General features: G+C 36.9%; 2 protein-coding genes across 3 annotated transcripts; one reads left to right on the top strand and one right to left on the bottom strand.

The window, feature by feature from the left end:
- The first annotated feature begins 5 nt into the window (after positions 1–5).
- Positions 6–22,906, top strand: LOC107267605 (mitoguardin). Its single transcript, XM_015739536.2, has 9 exons — positions 6–304; positions 536–686; positions 774–917; positions 20,045–20,232; positions 20,624–20,761; positions 20,843–20,955; positions 21,031–21,199; positions 21,283–21,516; positions 21,592–22,906. The coding sequence occupies exons 1-9, from the start codon at positions 212–214 to the stop codon at positions 21,907–21,909; spliced, it is 1,548 nt and encodes a 515-aa protein (XP_015595022.1). The 5' UTR covers positions 6–211; the 3' UTR covers positions 21,910–22,906.
- Positions 1,126–16,198, bottom strand: LOC107267606 (protein unzipped). 2 transcript variants are annotated; one of them, XM_015739538.2, is made up of 6 exons: positions 15,826–16,198; positions 15,534–15,698; positions 6,174–6,375; positions 5,709–6,091; positions 5,279–5,613; positions 1,126–5,114 (listed from the first exon to the last, which is right to left on the bottom strand). In XM_015739538.2, the coding sequence occupies exons 3-6, from the start codon at positions 6,373–6,375 to the stop codon at positions 4,598–4,600; spliced, it is 1,437 nt and encodes a 478-aa protein (XP_015595024.1). In that variant the 5' UTR covers positions 15,534–15,698; positions 15,826–16,198; the 3' UTR covers positions 1,126–4,597. The 2 variants fall into 2 exon arrangements, with proteins under 2 accessions (XP_015595024.1, XP_015595023.1); XM_015739537.2 differs by having other exon boundaries at positions 15,534–16,198.
- Positions 22,907–23,009: the final 103 nt, after the last annotated feature.

The raw sequence follows: 23,009 nt of genomic DNA, 5'->3' as shown, positions 1-23,009 counted from the left end.
TGTCTAGAGTCGAGTGAACTATACGAAAGTCCACGAAAAATTGTGGGAGTTGCCAGCCTGTAGTCGGCATTCTTCACTAATTTACACTTTCTTTGACTCATGTAAACAGATTCAAGACGGAACTTTGTACTGCTTTGTACCGCGCCTTGTGAAAGGGTTAATTGCAATTCTTGACCGGCTTGAACAATATTTGAATTATTTAAAAAATACAATGTCGCTTTATGATGCTCGTCAGTTTTTTGGTAATATTAATGCTCGCTACGCAATATCTATACCTTCGATAAGCCTGTCCAAAACACAGAAGGTAATTAATCATATATCCAAGCGTGCTAGGAGGTTATACTGAATTTATTTACACTATCTTATATAAGAGTATGCGTAATTAAGTGGCAATAGGGACCTTTAATAACGACAGACCTTTTATTTGGGTCATAATTAATTAGTGACTATCATTGGATTCATAGATATCTTGTATATGCATATGCAGATCATACACAATATAATATTTCTAATTTAAATCTTATGACATTCATAGATTCTTATAATTTGCTTAACTGGAGGTTCATTGCTGCTTGGTGGACTGGCACAGTTCTTAAAGAGACGACGGCGACATCCCCCAGCGTCATCACGTAGACATATCAGAGAGTTACGACAGAGATACATGAACTCCGAAGCTTCTAATATTGGTAATTATCGCGGAAACACGAGCAATCTTAATATTTACTTCTTGAGTCTTCTGTAAATGATTGAAGATTCCTGGATTGTTGAAATAGATGCAGTATCGCAGGCTTCATGGGCAAGAAGGAGCGAAGCTAGTACTAGGAGTCATGTAAGTGATCGTGCTTCACTTCTATCATCTGTTCCTGGTGGCTTAGATGGAGATGTAAAGCTAACGCCCCAACAGTATGGAGTCCTTGGTGAGTAACAGTACTATATTTCACGTGGATAAAAGATTAACAACATTTCTATGTGGAAAAATTATAGCATACACAATTTCATAAACATATTTGTACATATGCTTCATCTGTTATGACAAGCTAGTAAAATGACACTGACAAACCTGCAATACTTACGACTTTTGAGGATTCCAACATGAATGTCATAAGAACTATAGAACAACATGTATACTCTATATATACATTGCCTTTATATTTACATGATAATGTACAACGCAGCAGAACATTGTATTACGATAAACAAATACCAAGAGAATTTCTAATTTATCGAATTATCAGGCGCATAGTATTAGTATCGTAGTAGTACTTTTTTATTCTTTCACAGTATTCGCATACACAATTATTAGAGAAGCATACGATTATGATACCTTGTGTGTTGTGTGTAGATAAATAAATGCTTTCGTTCTTTCCAATATACATATATGTATAAATACAGAATATAGTATATGAATGGTCAATTCTTTACGTAAAGGTATGGTAAGAATTGAAAGAAACATGTCTATTAGATATGTCCTAATTATTCAGATAATTTTTGTTTTAAGTAAGAATTTTTAGATACTTATAATTTCAGTCATAGCCATGTTGGCTTCTTAATCACATTAAAAAAACAGTTAGTCATTTTCAAGATGCTGGTAGAAAAGAATAGCAAGTTTTCAAACTGGTTATTTCAATACTATTGTAAATTGTAATTAAGTTGGGATTATTTTAAGTGACTCAAGACTATCTTTTTGGAAGAACAAATAACTATCTACTGATTCATTATCATATTTCAAATCTGTTATACTTTATGGCCATGCAAAATCATTAGTTCATAAGCAATTTCAAATTTTACATTTATCCATTGAGTGTTAATAATTTCATTAAATGTAGTACTTATTCTTTAAGCTGTTTCTTCCAATTATCTTCAATTGTACTCTGTGTGTATACACCAACTTGTTGAATAACAGCATGTAACTTTTTTTTATTATGAAAAAACTATTAATTCTTCAACATTTTTGGATCGAAGTTATTTGCATTATTCCTAAAAAAGAAGAATATACTCCTTGAAGGGTGTTCGACAAGTTTTTACATCCAGTATTTATACGTATATATATACATTTTTTTAAGGGATACTTTAGGGACGATTTCTTTTACACAGTGGCTATTTTAAAGACAGTCCCCAAAGAATTTCCAGCGTAATGGCTCTTTTGAGGACCGTAAAGCGTACTGTCACTTTAAATTTGTTTATATTTTTTTAATGCTAGGTTAGATTAGCTCAGAACTCCAATGCTGTAATGTTCCAAGATAGTAATTAAAAAAAAAAAAGCATTAGCTTGCTATCGTAAATGTCCCTTAATTTTTCGTGTCCTCAAAGTATACCTTTCACAAGATTATATATATATATATATTTGCCATATATTTGTACCTCTTATAATGCAACAATTGTAGTAGCTCTACTCCATTGACTTTATACTGTTTATTGTTTGATCGTGGGAGTAGCTTTCTGCCTTTTAGCTCTGTTGCTTTTAAGGATAAAGCATCTATGTGTAAATTACTCGGCGATATATTTACTCCTTTTCATTTTAATTCTATATCACGGCAACCGCGTTATTTGTAAAAGAAGTGAAGGTTGTATTGAAAGCTTCATCACGAATATTTAATAACAATAATTACTTATACTTTGTCCACTAAACATAGCGTTATTCTATTAATCGAAAATCTTCAGTATTTATATTCTCTCTTTATCTGCTTCTTTTTCTCATGATTGCTCATGATCCTTTCTTCTCATTGTGGAGAATTTTTTTTTATCGAGGCCACCTTATACATATTGATATCGCCAAACTTATAGATACATACATGCATATAGATATACGAAAATGGGGAAAACTATAAATAGCAATGACGGATTTCAAAACAATTATTGTTTGTTTTTTATCACGCAACGCAGTAAAAATGTTAATTATTACATTGTTGACGTACAAGATTATCCTTACATAAAAAAAAAAAACAGAAAAAAGGAATATTGGAAAATTGTACTTTAAGATTACATGCCATAAGAAACACGTCTCCCAACTAAATAATTATTATTGATATAACAATTTATTACAACTAGATCAAGGCTCTCGTTCAGTTGAATAATATATTTTTATATACAATGTTAGCGCCGCTGTTGTTCACCGATTGGCGATACAGTCCCAAAGAAAGAAAGAAAGAAGAAATGAAAGAAAATAAATATAGAGACTCATTTGGTCTCCCGAGTAAAATTAAAACACTTATTGCGATGTTTTTTCTCTCTAGATTTAGGATAATAAGAACACTAGTAATTAGACTTTCCTCAGTGGGTGCAATTTATAAATAGAAATGATCATAGTGATAATGATAAACTGACACATAAAAGAAATAAGAAAAACAATATGCGACATCTCGATACCGTTAGGCAATTTGCAAACACTTCAAAAACCTTTACATCCGCTCAGTACTTATGTACTACTTTTACAAACCTTAGAAACATCTAAAATTATACTGCGATCTCAAAAATATAGCATACTTGTATCAGTTCGCATTTCTTTTTCATTTTCTTTTACATTTTTCTCCTTGTTTCTCTTCCTTCTGTAAATTTTTTCTTCGACTATCATTTTTTAAAATTTTCTTTCTTTTTTTATTCTTTCCCTTCAGGATGAACGTTAAATCTCTCACCTTTTTCTGCACATTTCAGAAAATCTTCATGTTTACTTCATACGGCGATTCGTTCGTTTTATAATTTCTTTTTTGAAATTCTGAAGACTCTGAATTAGAATAGGATGTGGCTAATTGCTTCTAATTCTTCTTTAAACACCGCGGGCAGGTTCATTGCTTATTGTGTAGGCGTAATAGTTTTTAATCGTCAGAGTCGAATTTTGTTTTTAAAGAATTCAGGAGTCTTATTATTGATTGGATTACTGATAAATTAATGAACCTCATCCACATATAAAATTAACTATTTGCGTTTTGCATCTCTTTACTTTTGGCTTACTTCTTCCTTCTTTCTTCTTCTCTTGCCTCGTTTACTATTCCTTCATAATTGCTATTGAATTCGGACATACATACTTTCTCTACTTGGCTCGCGATCTCTTGTACTTAACATTCCTTGAGACTAGCTCATAATTAATAGATTTCCTCCTAATCTGCTAATTATAGAATATATTAATTAGTTATCAAGGTTCTCGTCATTAAAGGCAAGCATATGTCAGCACCGGAAGCTGGAGTACGATTGTCGGCTCGCAGCCTAAAATCCGGTTACATAGCCAAAGAGATTCCTATCCGGCTCATATGATCTCTACACGAACTTAACGGCAATAATCAATTACATTATATCATATTATTATTTGACTTATTCTTTTCTTATTGTTGTTGTGCCAACCAAACTTTGTCTTTTTCAAAAACTGTTACTATTGCGGTTGTTAATGATCCAGATTACTCTAGCATTATCTCGGTCGTAAATTTGTATAATCTTTTCCTCTTTCTCTTCAGACTTCATTCCATCAGATAGTTGTAGTAGTAGTAACAGTAATAATAGTAGTAGTAGTTAATAGTAACAGTATCTTACAGTTCTAGGACTATTGCAATTAATGGGAGCTAGAAAGTCATCGATCTTATCGATTATGCCATCAAGCAATGACACTTCATGTGATCCTATTCAGAGTAACTACTATCAGGAATAATAAGAAGTTTGAGGTTAAGACCTTAAGATCAGACGTACCAGAGCGTGTTCCTTCTACATTGTTTTTTAAGGAGAGAGGGCCGCCGTCGTCGCTTTGCACGTTCACGCTGTCGGGATTTTTATGATGAACGATACTGTTCTCATCGGGATTAGGAAGATTGTTCTGATCATCCTTGCTCGAAAGATCCTTGTTAATCGTTACCGGTGATATTATCTTAGTCGTAGTAGGCGGCTCGGTTGTAGGTGGCGGTACTGTCGTAGGTACCAGAGTCAAATTATTTAGGAAGTAAATCGGTCCCACTTCTAGACTGATGTCAAACAAGTTTTCTTCGCGACGAATTCCACTAATACGACGATGGGTGCTGGTCTTGTTCTCGTAATAGGAGACCAAATTCCCTAAATACGGCACTTCCACACTCGTGTAATTTGCCCGTAAGGTTGCGTTCACACCTGTACCTGGTTGCAGGTATATCTCCACTCTATTGTTAACAGACAGAATGAACAAGTTAGCAAAGACTAGTTAATTATGTACAGATATTAATTAAATAGACTTTATACGCGCATATTGTATACGCAGGCAATGGACAGACTTTGTCACTAAATAGCTTAGGGACTGTGAACAATACAGGTATTGTTTACGTACGGATGCACATCTGAGAGTTGTTTTTTCTCTTCAATTCCCCAAGCAATGTTAGGAAATCTAGTCCCATTGACAAGTGTTATGGTGGTGTTTAGTCCTTTCAGTATAGCGTGTCCTTGGCCCCAGTAAACAGAATAGTTATAGGAGTAACCGATGGCGCCGGCAACTTTCATGGCAACATTGTCCTCGTTGACCAACGTGGTTTTCCCAAGGATTTGCGGACTGCGTTTGATCAGTTGTTTCCTCCCAAAATTCAACTTCACCTCATTCAACTCGTACGATATCGGTTCAGCCTCCACCAGTATCTCACCAGATTCTACAGAACCTTCGGTGCCATCCTGGAATACGAATGCACGGGTTACATAAATCTTACTGTCAAATATAAACGTGCACGTCATCATCGGGAACCATCATTCAGGTTCCAGATACTAACTTCTCTCAAGTACGTAATAGTGCCCAGTTTCTCGTTCTTATTGAAAGTTCCTATATAGTGCGTGAATCTGTAAGGGGTCGTCGATTGATCCTTTTTCTCATCATCAGAAACCACGTGTCTCGCAACAAACATCCTTCCAATGGCTACGGCACCAACTGGAGTCCGATGATACTTGTCCCAATTTTGCCAACTGACCCTGGCGGCACTATCAACATTTTCTAGGAGGTCATATCTCTCGTAGGAATGTGCATTTCCAAGATACGAGACTTTACAATATTTCTCGTCCTGTCTTTGTCTACCCGTCACCCAGACGCCATTGTGCATCGCGCGGCAGACAAATATTACACGTTCTTTCGGTTCAGATTTTTCAGCCTGATTGGTATCTGAAAGTATCAAACGAGACCACAATTTATAATCGTTAATCATTATTTTTATTATTCCTGATGATTCCATGATAACACTCACGTTCATTCTCTTGGAAGACTTCAAAGCCACCTATAACAATCTCCTTGGCAGGATCGAAGTGTGCTATTGGCAACCAATTTAGTGTGCTTGATGTTACCAGTTGGTTGTACTTTGACATTATATGAACGCTCTCGTCGGCTGTTACTGATAGTAACAGTAGGCAGATGAGCGCTGTCGGGATACAGGCTTTGCACGAAGTCATCTGCGAGGTAAATTAGATTTCTTGATGAAGTCAGTACACAAAGGTTCTTCGTTATTAAAGATCTATCAATAGTCAGACAGTCTTTACCTTCTCCACTTCAACCTGACAAACAGATGGGACTCTAATTGACTTTTGGACCTGCCGCTACGAGTAGCTACTCCAAGTTAAGTGATATCCATGAAATCGAGATGAGATATTATAGCGTTTTGACTATCCGATTTCATGAAGTTGCCGACTTGTTCGATTGACCGCAATATATTTATTGTGCATATATGTTGGCGTCTATCTAGATTAACGCGATCTCGTGTGATACTGTCTCACTGGCATTCAAGTGCTCTCATTTACTGTGCGTAGTCTTATTTTACCGACTGGGTGATTCCCGCAGCCGAAAGTCATTCGACGATGCCAAAATACCTGTCGTTAAGATCACAACTTTGGCTAGAGCACAGCGGAAAAGCTATTATACCCAGAAGTCAAGCCAGAAGGAAACACTTAAACTAAAAATGAAACTGACGATAATAACGGTCGTCGAACCTGCGTTGACGTTCACTAAACTGAAATATACATAGATTAACCACGTAACGTGTTTAATGATGAGAGAAAAGAATGATCTATGCTCATGGGCTAGGTAAAAAACGGAGAGATTGCAACATTTGGACGGGCCAATGTACATTGAGAGAAATCATGATTCATGAAGGCATTCAAACAAAGAAATAGAGGAAATTAATTGTTTGTAATGACATAGCATGACTACGAAGTGAACGACATGAAAAATATCATTTCATCGTTAAAAACAAAATTTTTTAAGTTTCGTAGTGTCATATACTATAAACAGTAACATTGCATCACTGTCATCGTCAGCACCAGCGTCATTGTTAGAATTAGTACGATTTTGTCATTTTCCAGGACCTTGAAAACCAGTCATCTTACTCGACTTTATTTTCCTTTATTGCAATAACCTTGACAATGACACGTGGCAATTTATTTTTCGGAGTAATTCAAACTATATACATGTATTACGCTTCATTTCGTATGTAAATACAATGCAGTCACTGTGCTCTTGCGCAGCTATCACTTGTTTTCTGAACTACATTTGTTTCTGCAATACTAGATTTCTATGGATAGCGAATGATTTCCTATGGGATTGAAAAATAGGGGAATCGCCACTCTCTAGGGAAATATCGAACATCTCCTTTCTCCCGCTATCCAAATATTTCCCTAGAATTACATAGACAATCATCGAAAATTCCATATAGGAATGAAATTTTACTGCGAGCCGCTTTGTGTACTTACACTCTCATACTGTCATAGTTGTTCGGACAAGGTCGTGCTAAATCGTGTATATCGTTAATTTGCTCACGAACCGAATCCCCTGACATTAAAAAATCAAAGTTTAACAAAACCCATGTCTGCACTTTCAAAGTACTGTATAACAATGTATGATATATCTATATAATTCAATGTTTCAGTGCAGTAAAAGTATAGGTCGAGAAAGACAATATTTAACTGACTGTATCGAGAGCCATCTGTTGCAAAGGCTTCTCGCTTATGGCAGGATCCAAGAAGGTCATGAATTCTTGGTACTGTACCGGAAAGGTATCCATAATGGTGTGGCGTACATTTCCGCTTGCGTTTACTGTATAAATGTATTCCACTCTCGCTTCAGTTCGTTCGCTCTTGGACTTAGCAGCTGATTGTCAGACAGGTTTCCGGCACGTTTTCTCCTATCAGACTTAACGCGTACGTTCCAAAATCGACTACTTTTTAGTTAATCTCCGAAATATTTGAAGTAAGCAATGAGACACCTTTAAAGCTATAAATAATTGAGATATTTTTTTTTATTGCGCTATTCTTATGATCTTGAATGACCCGACTGCTGATAAATTTAAAAAAAAATGATGAAAGCCTGGCAGTCTCTTTGGATGGAGATATATCAAATTACTGGTTACTGCACGAATATGTTAAGATCGTTCTATATTCATTGTAAAAAGCATTTATATACTTCCCTCTTAAAGTAGATAATCATTTGTAAAAAATACGTATGAACGTTCAAGTAAAGTTTCAATTCATTTGCGAAGGACATTTATACACGCTGAAGTAGGTAAACTGTTATTTGCGTAGACCATATTAATATTGCCCATTTAATTACATTCAATCTCTAACCCTTTTTTTCATTCGACCAATATGAAGCTATTTTTTTGGTATTACGTATTACGAGGTAATTAGTTAAAGACTTAATTGCAAAGGATTAATTGAAAAAAATGAAAAAAATGTTCCTTTCGAGATTTCGTAGTATACTTTCGACTCTAGATGGCTAGGTCATTAAGAACCACTTGGCGTATAATGGGCTCTTCCCTATGCAACTAATAGTGGTGTACTAAACTCCTGTCAAGGAAATTTTAGGAGACAAACTTTTATATGCTTTGAAAGATAAAAATAATCTAGATCAACTTACATGGTTCTTTCAAAAAAATTTTCTTAGCAACGATGCCCCGAACTGTTTAACTTATTGTCTATGATAAGAAACATTTTCTAAAATTCTATTAGCCGTAACAGTTTCTTCTTTCTTTTTATTAGAAATTCTTTTGCTGTAAAACATGCACTTGATTTTGGCATTGGCTCTATCTTTGCAACTGTATTTTTATTCCATTCCATAGCTATTCTTCTTCCCTTCACTTCTCGTGCATGTTCGCTGATAATTGTCTATCGATTTCTATAGCTCCCTTTCCACTTGCATTGATTAGTAATCAGGGATTTCCTCAAATTCAAGGGGTTTATTCGACTATTCTTGCATCGCACTGCACTACAAAACAAAAGTTACCGTGACAGGTTATATAATAATACTTGATTTTCTAGTTTTGTTTCCCTTACAGGCATTTTTCATATATTTCGTTCTTATTTTGGGGTAATGTCATATCGAAACGATGGGACTGAAAAGGCATTGAGAGATCCACGAAAATATGTCGTATTCGTATACGTATACATAAGATGCGCCAACAAGTTTGGTATGATAAAACGGATGGCTGTGACAGGCATGCAAATAACGGAATGTTACTTGCAACCGGTTTAACGCGTTCCTGAACGCTTTTGCGCACTAAAAACTCTGGGCTATTGTGTCGTATTCTCGGGGCTGCTCTTCGGGGCGTGTTGCCCCGAACAAAGCGTACAGATTGCGTCATTCTTTACCTTCGCCGTATCGAGGTGTTTACATAATAGAAGTCGTGTACGAATGTGTGATATTATTCGATAATCTCAGACTATACTGGTAAGGTGGAATTTTTAGCTTCACGTAAACTTCACTATAGGATACTTATTATTGTCCAAACCTAAAGTATCTTCAAAAATTAGAAAAAAAAAAAAAAAAATTTTATAAAGTCATTGTGCACGTTTTGTAAACATCGTGAAGGCGAATGATGAAATAGAAAGAATTAAAGAATTGCGGTAAGGGGATGAACTTACAATGCAAAATGATAACTTCAATTTCGAAAAACGCAAAAACATGTGTCTCCTACTATTTTTAGTACTTTCAAATGCAATTGGTTTCATCGAAATCGAATCGATAGTTTTTTCGTTATAAAAATTTCGCACTTTTCAACCCCCACATATTTTTATGTATACTCCCCACCAGAACCGACCGCAATGCTATTTTCATTATTCATCATGAGGATTATCCTCCAATTGGTTCCATTTAAATATCTCGACTGGAAATATGCGAAACTGAAATACTAACATATTTAAAAATGAACGAAATTGTAAGTACAGACATGACGAAGATTGTACGTGATAATATACTGAGACGGAGGAAATGCACTCTGGCAAAGATGCAACCAATTTGTTCTGTATATAGATATATGGGAGGGAGGGTACATGCATATCGCATTCTGTGTACTTCTCGTTCCATTGTGACCTAGTGACCTTAGTAGCCGTTAGGTTTATAACTACGCCATCCGGAATTTATTTAATTGAGACCAGCGATGTTAGTGGAGATGCACGTACAAGGACATAGTTGTACTTACGTACGTATGATATTTGTACGATTATGGGTCTCAGAAGGCAGGATGTATGGCCCAGATTTTGTCGATCGATTGTCTCCCCGCAACCCTTGACCTTTCTGTAGCCTTATTTTTTATACACCACTCTATTGAGATCACGCCGTCGCAAAGGTACGTGACAAACGAGAACAAAGCAAGAATGAACAATTTTACGTGATCTCGACTCTGTCATAATCGATGTTTTACTCACGTACTTTGCAAGTTTAGTCTAACCTAGAAATTCTACACCGCATGCAGTGCGTACGTAATCCTCAAACAAAGAGTCCATTCAGTTCACGGGATATCGTCAAGCGTAAAAAATTCGTCAGTATGCCATTCGTTTTTGTACTACCTCCGGGAGTACCTAACTATAACAATTCTCTCGCGTGAAGTGTAGAACATGGTGTACCAGGGTGTTAATATAGTATGCAATATACGTATATACCGTATAGGCTTCTGTATGACCGGGCCAGAAAGTGCATGGCAGATAGGGCATGGAACCTTCCTGGTGCAGCATACCAAATAAGCGAAATATCGATTTGCAGCGCGCGGTGCAATGTCAGCGTACACAGCGTTACCATGATAACACCCTGAAACCTGAAGTCAAGAGCACTCTGCTCTTTCTTCGAACGCGTGCGCAGTGACAATATTGCTGGCTACCGGATGGGGTAGAAGAAACATATAGTTCACCCCCAGAGGCTCTACTAGAGGTTTTCTTTTTTCACTCTGAGGGTGGTAGAGACGTAACCGCTAAGGGTCTTTGTCCCCTTTTCCATGCACGCCAAGGACTTTGAAAAATCCAATGGTGAACCGGAACCTTGAACCCTACGGGGAAAGTTACTGGTACTATCGCGTTGGATCACTTTAGCGATAACTTGTGGAAGCACTTGCTTTAGAGAGGGAGCTAATGTTACAGTTAAAGGGGAATATTTCTCAGTCAAGTTACGACGCCACTTGTAAATTTAATAAACACTATCGATCCGAGACATTCGACGTAAAGAAACTCGAAGAAAGTTTAAAGCCGTTGATGACTCTGGTCTCTTTAAGAATTCCTCTCGAAATTCGCATGGAATCCAAAAATAAATTGAAACCTTGAAGTGCACGGAGAACCAGCTAAATTAACAACTTCATCACTTAAGCACGTGAATGTATTCAAGAGTAAAGGCATCGTGTTGAAACAGCTATAAAGGATTCTATGAATTGTAAAAAAAAAAGGATGTTAAGCCAAGTAAACATCTCTTATGCCTCATGAAAATAAGACTTGCTAGATGTAAATTAACAAGCATTAATGTACGGAAAGGTCATCTCTCTTCGTATAACCATCGGAGCCTATTAAAAATGCAGAAATCTCGAACTCCGATATAAATTCAGAAACTTGAAACGGTCTCCTTTAGTGTGTATTCGTATTTCACAATTTATGCAATGCTTTTTTCCTGTCTCTTCTTCCACTTCCCTTCTCGTCTTCTCTAGCTGACGAGTACAGTACTTTCGTCTAGGTTCTCATGTTCGAGGCTATTTGCATGTCGGCTTATCTCCGTGAGAGTGGAGACCTTTAGAAGTTTCACCAGCCGGACACTTGAGGCGAGACAGACACACGGAATGAAACTTCAGGGAGTTCTTCATCTATCTTTCCTGTTTTTTTTTTCCTACTTTATTTTCTCATACGACAATTAAGGCTGGGGTACCGAACGCTGTAGTGTACGCGCCTGGAAATATCTCAGGTGGAACAGACTCCGTGACGTTTATTTTTATTTTCATTCTTTTATTGTACAGACGTTCCGTAGTTCTTCTCTTAGAGCGTTGCCACTCAATGGAGTATTCACCGCGTTGTTAGCACGAGTACGTCATGCGACACCTCCAGGGTATCGAACGATTGCGCAATTACGTGGCACAATTGACGTGCGTGTGTAGGAAGCTGCGTTCGTGGTAATTGCCCAAGAGAAGCGGCAACCTTAAAAAACGGTTATTCAGGGCCGCCGTGAGAGGCAAATGAGTGGAAAAAAGAATTCGAAGATAATGTGAAAAATGAAAAGAAAAGATTTTAAATTGCAGGAAAAAAGATTTGAAAAAAAAAGGTGACGTGAAGGAGGCCCTTGACCTACGTAAGGCTGTTCTCGGATAAAACCATCATTATTTTATTGTCGTTATGAAACGATCATTAGATGCTTCCTGAGGCCACTTGCTTTTCTTCCGTAAGATTGACTGAAATATACTTTCAATTCCCTGATCGCCTCAGGGTACAAATTCTGTTTGATGTAATTTTTTTAACTGACACACCTAGTCTGAGCAAACTTCGATACTCGGAGAGAGAGCGGGCCAGATGATTGATGTCACACTCTTAATCGGACTGTATATAAATTCTTTTACAATAGGCCGAGACTGTTTTAATGGCGGCTATAACAAAATTTCATATAACAATAAATTATGGAAAATACGAATTTATTTAAATTATTAAACTTATTGCTATTTGTAAATCATTTGCTTGAAAAAAAAAGTTCTGTATCGGTATACATAGATATAGTATAGTATTTCAAAGTGTGTCTGAGATAGTAGCTCTATTTGATAAACATTAACCCTTTTCACTTCAGATTTCCCTATTTTTCATATGTTTTGGCGCCTGAGTGGGAACTGTCGAGTACAAAGTTAATGTTCTAAGAGCAAATCTAAGCCTGGCTGCGTATCTATATTATGAGCCATGTAAATGGCTTGCGTCCGAATAGTTAATCAATAAAAATCAATAAAATGTTTCGGATCATATTGTAGAATAATTTTCCGTGTCTAAGAAATCTCCGTCCTCGGTTGCCCTGAACACGGTATTACTGTTATTTCTGATCTGTGTAACGGACCACGAGTACGCTGAGCAATTCTTATCTGCGAGCAAGTAACCATGAAGAAGCCTGGAAGTTGCAGGCGAGCTTCTCTCTTTGTTAGACAATTTTTCTACGTTTCTAGAGGTCGATCTGCCGTCGACCGATCTACTTTTCACGATAGTCATGGGCGTGGTACGAAGAAAATAGATTCCATTGTTATTTTTTCCCTCGCCGTACTGTATAAGGTTTAGTTCGTCGATAGAATAACTACTTAACAAAAAACATGAGTAACACGAAAAATAAAAACCAAAAAATACTTCATGACTTTCTGAGCGCTAAATTTTAAAAGGCATCTTTAACAGTGTTCGCGGCTGCTGTACTCGCTTTCGCTTGATTGTAGGTGTAAACTTTTAAAACGCGTATACCTTAAAATTACATGAAATACGAGGTTACGATAATCATGTCATTTTTATTAGGCTCAATGACTCGATCCGTTCTTAATGGGCTTCTATTACCTAATAACGGACCACCACCAGCAGTGGCAGCATATACCAGCTGATTGCATTAATGTGCATATAATGTGCGCAGGGCGCGCATAAAGTACTTGGCGCAATCTCAATCGCACGCGTGAACTTGTATATGCATTTTGTAACTGTGTGTATGAATACACTACCCTATATACAGTCGCGACGCCGCGCGGCGCAATCCCCCAGGAAATTGAGCGTGCACTGATCATTTGCCGTGTTCCACGTGTACAACCGTACGCTTAACGCAAGGTCACCTGCGGATCTGGAATCCCCAAGCCAGATTCTTTTCTCATGGCATTAACAGCGCTATTTATGTTAATAAACGCGAACTGCTCGGAATAGACGTAGTTCCAATGTAATATGCATGAATGCTTGCGCTTCAAAATATTGCAACTCCGCATACCTAGATTTTATCATATATTTTCTTGTATTGCGAATACGTATCGCGTAGTGATACAACATTGATTGTGCAATGAAGAGGAAATGTAAATATGGATTTCTGTAGTTATTTTCGATCACCGAGTTACACAGAAAAATATTTTTCAGAATGTATTAAAGCGAGTATAGGAGTCTATATATTCAGTGTCAAGGGTTAAAAATACCTGCAGGGCTTCGTGACCTTCGACTGTTCGATTAACGCGCATCAATATCGGATAATTCTCCATGCGGATACTAAATATATACGATTACCGAAAGGGTAACATATCGTACTGCTTCCCTGATGCTATAGCAATTTTGTTAAAAGGGTACACGGTTGACTTTGTCTGGTAAATACGTTTAAAAATGGACAATTAAGTAAGCCTATTAATTGCAATACTTCTATATTTCGACTATACTCTATGAACGTGTTTGCTAATTTCTTTGTATATTATATTCTGAAATCTATATGGAATGTGAACCTCGTTTCTATTTTGACTAGAGAATGTCTGTCGGGTAGCTTTATATCACGAGTACACAGAATATCCTTAACACTAGATTTACCAGACCAGTCATTTTCACTGGTCGTGCAATTTCAATTCAAAATTCCTACTACATATATCATTTGATTTCAGAAATGATGTTATGACTTTTGTAGCTATAAGTATAGAATACATTTTATAAACTTAATGTTATTTTATATACATTAGTAACAAATATAATTTTTGTTATTGACATTTATACCAGTACCAGTCAAAATGAATAAATAGATGGTAAATCTAGTGTTAACGTTCTCTTACTTTAATTCTTAGCAGTTATATAATTGGCAGATATCTACAATAAACGTTAAAACATGACAGGCGGTATTACCAACTTCTTAAACGCTATTGTAAATTCCACCGCGATTAATTCTTAACTTCGATGTATCTTATGTCAGAACAGTTGAAAGTTATAAAACCTTCAGTATAACCGTTCAAAATGTGTTTCCGTGATATAGGAGAACTTTAATTTTCTATTTGGCACTTGATCTCATATGGATTCATTATACCTACTTAAAAGCAGACAATCGTTTGATCGATGGAAACATTAATTAATTCCTAGAATATTGAATCAAACGTAATACGAGACATTTTAAAAACATCAGTTTGGTCTGCTGTACACGTTGCAACGTTATACATATTGTGCGATAGTCGTGTCCCTATAAAAGCGGTACATGACATAGTGTCCAAATTCTTTCTAACACATTCCCATGAGAGCGAACACAAGGCTGGCAATGAAAAATTCCCACGGTCGTCGCAATGACAATAGCGAGGCAAAATCTCCGTCGAGGGTAGGGAGCTTGAGTGTAGGACACACCCGACATATATACTTACGTTTGCAACGTTGTCCACATAAGAAGATTGAAAAGAGTTAATCCGATGCTCGGCGGTAGCTAATCACGTTCCTGTTGTGTCGTGTCAAATATCACAACGTTCAGTTTTGAAGACACAGATCCTCGGGCCTGATAAAGACGGTAAAAGCAGGGAACGAAGAAATGGCTAAGGAATAATAAGAACAACAATAGTCGACGACAGCGCAGGAAAGAGGAAAGCTATTAATGAATTTTTCCTTAACAATCCTTAATGGTATCGCGCACGCTAACGTAACGTAACGTAATATTCCTACCGCACGAGAACCGCGAACGCCACTGAGTTCGAAACACGGTTACACGACAGCGCCAAGGCCCGAATGTACACGAGAGTGAGCGATCCCGTTTGTCCAGGTCCTTTCTCTGCTCCCACTAGAGGGTACGCGGGTATACACGAACGTAATGCGATATATCCTGATGATTTAACAGGATACCGGAATTGATGTTTCTGGTCTGGTACCAAGCACGTGGCGTCGTAAGCACTGTCATGAGAAAATATATACGTCAACACTGCGATTCCCTTACGAATTTTTGTTTTACTAAATTCGTTTCTCAAAACTGTAGAACCGTTTTCCTCCCGTATCCGATCCTATCCACGCCGACAGTGTCTTTGGAGTGCGCGCCACCCAGCTGCTGCATCGACCTCTCCCTATTGGATGACACATCCTCCAATAACGTACCCCCATTAGGATTACGTCACTTCGGTATTATTGACGCCGACCAGCCGGCAGCGAGCCCCCACCACTTCTATCTTACCCTGTAGTGTAGTATCCCCACCCTTCAGCTATGCCATACTAGTTTCCTACTGCCGCCGCCCCACCCTGACCAGTTGGTCATATATCTCTGCTTCTTGGAGTCCGGTTGGTGAGGGGAAGCTGGTTATTGCAAGGACCTAAGATATTCCTACTACTGTATTTTCTTATAGCTACATCTCTACCTAGCATTTATCCTTACGCATGATGGTTAATATCGGCATTAGCCCACTTATTTTTATTCTAAATTTCTATCCCCACTTATTCGAATTTATGATTGTTCACAACCACCCCTTGACGTAGCTATAAAAGTGTCACGCTGAGGGGTTTATATTCACTAACTACTACGTCCTTCCTTTATTCATTAGATTTTGGCTCCTGGGGTCTATGTATGTATCTTACGAGGGGATAGTTGCTAGTCAACTGTGCGGAAGAGTCTGGCCTTACTTTCCTATTGATCCTGCCATGACGTTGGGGGATTTCCGGGAGTCGTTGGACTCTTCCGTTCTATCCTCTCCTTTTTTTTTAACCTCCACTATTCTCTACCTTAAGAATATACATTCTTGATCCATAGCCTGATCTTATTCCAAGAATGGATTTATGTAACTCTAAAGATCGGTAATCGGCTGATTCATCCGGAAATTCTGATTACACACGCAGTAGCTTGAAGCACGCGGGAAAATTAAATTATACGGTATGAGTTGGTTCGATGATCGGCCTACGAGTTACTTGATTCTTAAATTTCATTGATGATGATAAAAATCGCGAACATCTGTCCTAAAGTACCTACGTACGTGCATATTTATGTACACGTTTTCGGAGAGATTTCAACTGACTGTATGACGTCACTCATACGGTATTTTGCATGTTCCTTTACGGCGTCACCTTAGCCTCATATATTTACACTATACACGATTCCACGAAGTAATCAAGAGGATATTCGCTACTCTGCTGACTTTTTCTTTAGCGATTGTCATGGCATCCTCGATAATGAGCATGCATGCACTGATCCATACGTGCTTGTGCATATGCATTGGATGTATTCTATATACAAAGATAACTGCATGCATGACTCACTAAGAAATGTCTGGGGAACACGCGAAAATTACCAAGTCATTCTCAAAGCCAGAATAGGGTGTGTTTGTTTTTGTAATTTTTATCCGGCATTGTCGTAAAAGGCAAAGACTACTTTAACTTTCTTTAGTAGAAGCACGCATAGCCGCTGCATGAGTTAGAGATACGCCAAATGCTGGGATCCATTCACACGGATACTTGTGTGATGTTTTTTCAAGGATGCAAAATATGGGCATCGAAGTAGTCGATTCTTACGTATTTGGAAGAAAAACAGAAACCGGTTTTGCCCACGTAGATCGAATCGGATTGTTTTTCTAATATTATCTAAATAGCATTGTCAATTAAATCACCATTATCGAATCATTTTGCATATTTGAATAATCTTAGGTCGGTTGTGCACATACGTTTATTTGGTTTACTCCAATTTTTCATATTTGTTTTCTTTTTTTTTTTTAATTTTTTTTACCCTTTTATAATTTCTTCTTTTTCTTGGGTTTTCAATCATATTTTTTGTTAATGCTATTTTTCGTATTCATCCATAGGTATACAAAAATTGTTCATAAAAGAAAGTAGAAAGCAATGGGCAATCTTAACTTCTTCTAAACCACCGTTTATTCAAAGTTATCTTAACTCATTAGAGCATTTGAGTTCCAGCTATTGGCAAGCCCTTCACAGCGGTCTACATTATTCCGTCGGAGTCCATCTGACCATAAATCGATGAAAATCATCAAAATCCTATTAAAATATTTATAATATGACCCAAAATGTAACTACAATTTTTTGCGAATAAAGAAAGGAATCACTCTATAGAGTTATTTGCGTTAGGTCGAATATGCAGGAATCGCCTCCCTCCCATTGAATTATAATGAAAAATCTAAAAGTGAACCTAACCTCCGACGATGAGGACCTACATTACACCAGCCTTGAGAGAGGGGAAAACGCATAAGAGCATGCATTCTGAAATTGTTCTAAATGCACTGGTAAAGCAATAATACGTGGTTGTGTTCGAACTTTCGATCAAATGTCCGTTTCGATAAAAAATTATTGGTAAAATGTTTTCGATAAAGTATCCGAACACGATTTATTTACGTAATTCTATTGGCATTATTATAAAAGATACAGAAGTTTACTTAGCATTTCAGTAATGGACGAATACTGTATACGTGAAAGTAACATTACGAAAATTGATTTAAATTTTGTTCCTTTTTGTAATATTCTTGAAACGGTGAATTATCTGGCACTTAAAAAAAGATCAGAAACATTTTTGTCCATAAAAACTTTTAATTTTTTTCTTAACTCGTATCGTTTATCAATTTGTATTAAGTATATTTCGAATATTTGACGGCACATGTCGATAATATGCATCAAATTTTAAAAAAAAGAATAATCAAAGAAAAAAGATAGTGATTTTTAAATGGCGCCAGAGCATCTTTTACGATCAATCTGACCCAGACGGGTCACGGGGCTGTTATTGCGACACTGTGGCGCCTATGGGGGTTGCACAACCCTTAAAGAGGTCGCTTGGTAATATCGCACTCCCACAGCCTATGCCACGCTCACGCAGAACACCTGTTGAAAAATAAATAAAACAGCAACGAACAAGAAGAACATATTTTTTCGTTGTATGACTTTCTAATATCTAATGATACTTTTTCTTTAATCAACTATTAATTTTAAGTATCATTTTAATAAATTCATTAAGGCATAGACAAAAATTAATTAATCGTACCCCTTTATGTATCAGTACCTGATCCGACGTGACCTAGTGAACTCTATTACGTTGGAACGTCTGATCAATATTTAACCTATAATTCACTTCAGCTCTTAAAATGCAGCTTTTTTCTTTTTACAAAGCTAATTTGTCGTAGGTCAATGCCATTGATATTCTTCATCAGTTGAAAATAAAAATGCTTTAAGTTAGAACATTTTTTTAATTTTAAGCTTTGCTAACAGCGACAGTAATATTGGTACAGAGTTTAAATGTTACTGATGCTGCAGAAACTATGAAATAGAAAATGCAGAGGAAGTAGGCAAGAGTAATTGGCGTAGAAAGTACGCATCATTAAAAACGCAAACCATGAAATACTTGAGGGTCTTTCACCTTCCATCGGCACTTCTTTTAATCTGTGAATAAACATTGCGGTGTCATTAAATGCAATTTATTAGACTGTATTTTAGCATGGTTATTGCTAAATGACGAATAAGAAGATTTCTATCTTTTAGGGTCAAGCCATTTGCAATATGGAGCTCAAGGCTTTGACATGATTTAAAATAACGGCACGATCTAAGGACATGGATGTATGATGTCATTTTAAGATGTCTAGTGAGCCTGATGAGTTGCTGAGAATATTCTCAGAAATGATACTGATGAATATTCATCGTCTCATCTGTTGCATGCAACAGATTGGTTTATTTTCAAATTATTGACTACAAGACTCTTTAGATTTTTTATGAAATTGGTTCGCGCATTGTTCACTTTGGTCCTTAGAAGTTACCGATGAACTAGCTTTTGGTCTGGTCTCTGGTTGACTCGCAAGACAATTGGGCCGAATGGACCGTGTCATCGTTGAAGCAATTTCGCTATCAGCGAGAGCGTCGGTAACCTCTAGAAATAAACGGATGTGTAACGCAGTGTGAATCAACGGTACAGGGCTGGAGGCACTTGAGAAGGCCCTTTATTGCTGGGAGGATGCACTTACGGCCTTCAGTTCATCCCTCAGCAACGATGCACTTGCACTTCCATCCAAGGCCGATGCAGCATTCACGCATGATGTACAGGAACTTCTCGACTTGGGCTATCAAATACAGAGTAATGCTGAGCTCCTATTTATTGATCAGGTAAAACATTGTTTTGCACGATTATCTTCAGTCAAATTCTAGTTATTTCTAATGACGATTGAACATTCACTCGAATATTCATCAATAGCTACTAACCTGGTGCCGCTTAATGTTAATGAGTATTTTGCACTCTACGCCCTCTGGAGCAATTATCATTTCGCAAACAGAAAAATGTATTAACTGATTCAATCTAGCTGGTAACGAGAATTAGCAATTAGTCCAATTATGAGTCATTTTAAACCTTAACAAGTGTCTAACGTCATCTTGCATCCTGAAGAAAGTACCTCATTGGCAGCTGATTGCATTAACTTCTGCAATGATAGTTGCAGTTTGCACTTTCTCATAGAGACTGTTTCTCATATTGTTAATATTTGTATCATTGGTTATGTAGCATTCTGTGCTCTTCCGAAATGAGAGTGAGGTCAGCGAGGAGAGTTATAAACGTTCAGCAGCTGGAACACGGTTATCGGCTAAGGACAAAGCTGAAGTTGCATCGTCGCCGGAGTCGTTTGCGTCTGCAAGAGACGGCGTATGTATTTTATATTTAATTACTATGCTCTGATTAATCATTATTATCTTTATTACAAATATTTTTTTTATTATATTCCAGGTGGCAGACTTACGCGAGTTTGAGGAATTTTCAAAATTCTTTTCTCACCTCGAGGAACGAAAATTATACCACACTGCGCTAAAATTGCACGCAGACAAAGGAATTCCATGCAGGTGCGGGGTAAATTGAAATAATTGCTAAATAGTCTCCAGCATAAATTAATTTCACTCTCTTGTGCTCTTCTACAGGAGATTTCACACGGAGCTTGTGAAGTGTGGATCAGATGTAGAATATTTGGCTAAGGTTCACTGTTTGCGTGAAGCGTTCTCCAGGCTCTTTAGTAGGTCGGCTGCTGCCTCATGGATAGCGGACGTAGGTCGCCAGGTCATCAGCGACCTAATAGTTTATGCAGACAGAGTATGCTCCATGTCAAAGGACAATATTTTATTCTAAAAATAAGTCGAGGATTATCGTAGCATAAGTGTCTTTTTGTTATTCAGGATCCAAAGGAATACTTGACCCACTATGAGAGAATGATGGAGTTCCTACAGAATCCTAACTCTTATGCTATGATGCAGGAAGAATTATTTAATCGTGGTGTTAAGTGCATTAATTTCTATGATGTTCTCATAGACTTCATTCTGTTGGATGCATTCGAGGAAATTGAAAAGCCACCATCATCAATCAAGGCTATACTTCAGAATAGGTGGATTTCTGCAAGCTTCCGAGAAACAGTAAGCCCTTTCTTGTAGTCATGCAGAGGCTAACAAATCATAGATACAGAGGTCATAACGAAAATTTTATTCAAGGCCATCGGCACAGCTGTCTGGTCTGTTCTCATGGGCAAGCGTCAAATGCTGAAATACGATCGTGGCTTCCTAGCACATTTTTACTCAATCTCAGAACAAGTCTCACCGGTCCTGGTTTGGGGCTTCTTAGGTCCCGAAGGAAGTCTTCGTTCTACATGCCATTACTTCCGGGACCAGGTAAACGAGTTCCTAGAGGATATATTTAATTTCTTCAAAGTCCGATACACGAACGTTGATGATCTCGCAGATGATATATTGCGTCAGATGAAATCTACAGTAGAGAACATTAATCAAAGATTATCGTTAGAAGGCTGTTAATTATTCTCGTCCTATTACAGTACACTCTCACAATACCGATCATTGTACTGTAGTATGATAATAGAACAAATTATATATTGAATTCTAAAATTAGGGAAAAAGAGAAAGACGTGTAACTCGCTATTATTCCAGCATACATGGTACTATTAGTATTAGGATATGCTTTACGCATTTATAGTGAAAATGCATTCATCCGCAATAAGTATAACTAATTAAGTATCAAATGTAATTATTGGAGATCAAACAGAATAATGTATTTATATATTAGATAATGGACAAACACCTTTTCTTGAAGATTATTTTACTTCTCGTGTAACAGCGAAATTTTTTACGCATTCTATACTCAGCGACATAGACGTGGGGTGAATTCCACGACTGAACCATAGTTAAGGTTTTTGAATTTCATTGGCTAATGATAGAAAATAGCCAACGCAATTAGCTGAAATTTAATAACAGTAATCATGGTTCGTTTATGGAATATACTCGTAGATAGATTGTTTAGAATAGCTTCTAAATAAGTCAATTCTGTTATTTGTAGATTGTCTCAGTAATAATTTTGACAATGCATTTAACACGGAACATTGTTCATAAAAAGAGTTTTCTCTTTACTTGTGAATAATACATGTATCATCACTTGTTTTAACATGTTTCGCGTTGGTACGGGTGTCTAGTCCAATCGTGCATGCGTTGATTGGAGGTCAGAATATTTTATAATTTTTATGTTACGATAATTAACATTCCATACCTTTTTCTAATGTTATGGTATTAGAAAGATTATTATCAAAAACTGTTGTTCTTTATTGTTGTCAACATAAAGAATATAACAGAGATACTATTTTGTTTTTGATTTTCCTCTCTAAAATTTTGAACCTTTTTTGTAAAGACTGCGTATGAGAGGCTATAAAATGTAAAAGGAACTTTATACATCTATATTAAATCATTAATACTGCAACTGTCTATTTGTATTGTATAGAAATAAAATGCTCTGAGATATGTATACAAGATGAATCTCATTTCTGAATAGTATTCAGAGTGTAAAGTTTACCTGTTAAATTCAGTACATAAATGTTAACATAAAAATGTTTAGTGTTCAATAACCT

Source organism: Cephus cinctus, unplaced genomic scaffold (genome assembly GCF_000341935.2).
Source record: "Cephus cinctus unplaced genomic scaffold, Ccin1 Ccin1_scaffold0421, whole genome shotgun sequence".
Classification (NCBI taxonomy): Eukaryota; Metazoa; Arthropoda; class Insecta; order Hymenoptera; family Cephidae; genus Cephus; species Cephus cinctus.
The sequence above is the reverse complement of the archived record's forward strand: the minus strand, read 5'-3'. Positions and strand labels throughout refer to the sequence as shown.

What these genes read in the sequence shown, in the direction of transcription:
- LOC107267605 (XM_015739536.2), top strand. Translation starts at nt 212, where the DNA reads ATGTCGCTTTATGATGCTCGTCAGTTTTTTGGTAATATTAATGCTCGC. An exon ending in CCAACAGTATGGAGTCCTTG is followed by an intron (nt 918 to 20,044) that starts GTGAGTAACAGT and finishes TCAACGGTACAG; the next exon opens with GGCTGGAGGCACTTGAGAAG. An exon ending in TAATAGTTTATGCAGACAGA is followed by an intron (nt 21,200 to 21,282) that starts GTATGCTCCATG and finishes TTTGTTATTCAG; the next exon opens with GATCCAAAGGAATACTTGAC.
- LOC107267606 (XM_015739537.2), bottom strand. Translation starts at nt 6,375, where the DNA reads ATGACTTCGTGCAAAGCCTGTATCCCGACAGCGCTCATCTGCCTACTG. An exon ending in AGTCTTCCAAGAGAATGAAC is followed by an intron (nt 6,092 to 6,173) that starts GTGAGTGTTATC and finishes TGATACTTTCAG; the next exon opens with ATACCAATCAGGCTGAAAAA. An exon ending in CAACTCTCAGATGTGCATCC is followed by an intron (nt 5,115 to 5,278) that starts GTACGTAAACAA and finishes TGTTAACAATAG; the next exon opens with AGTGGAGATATACCTGCAAC.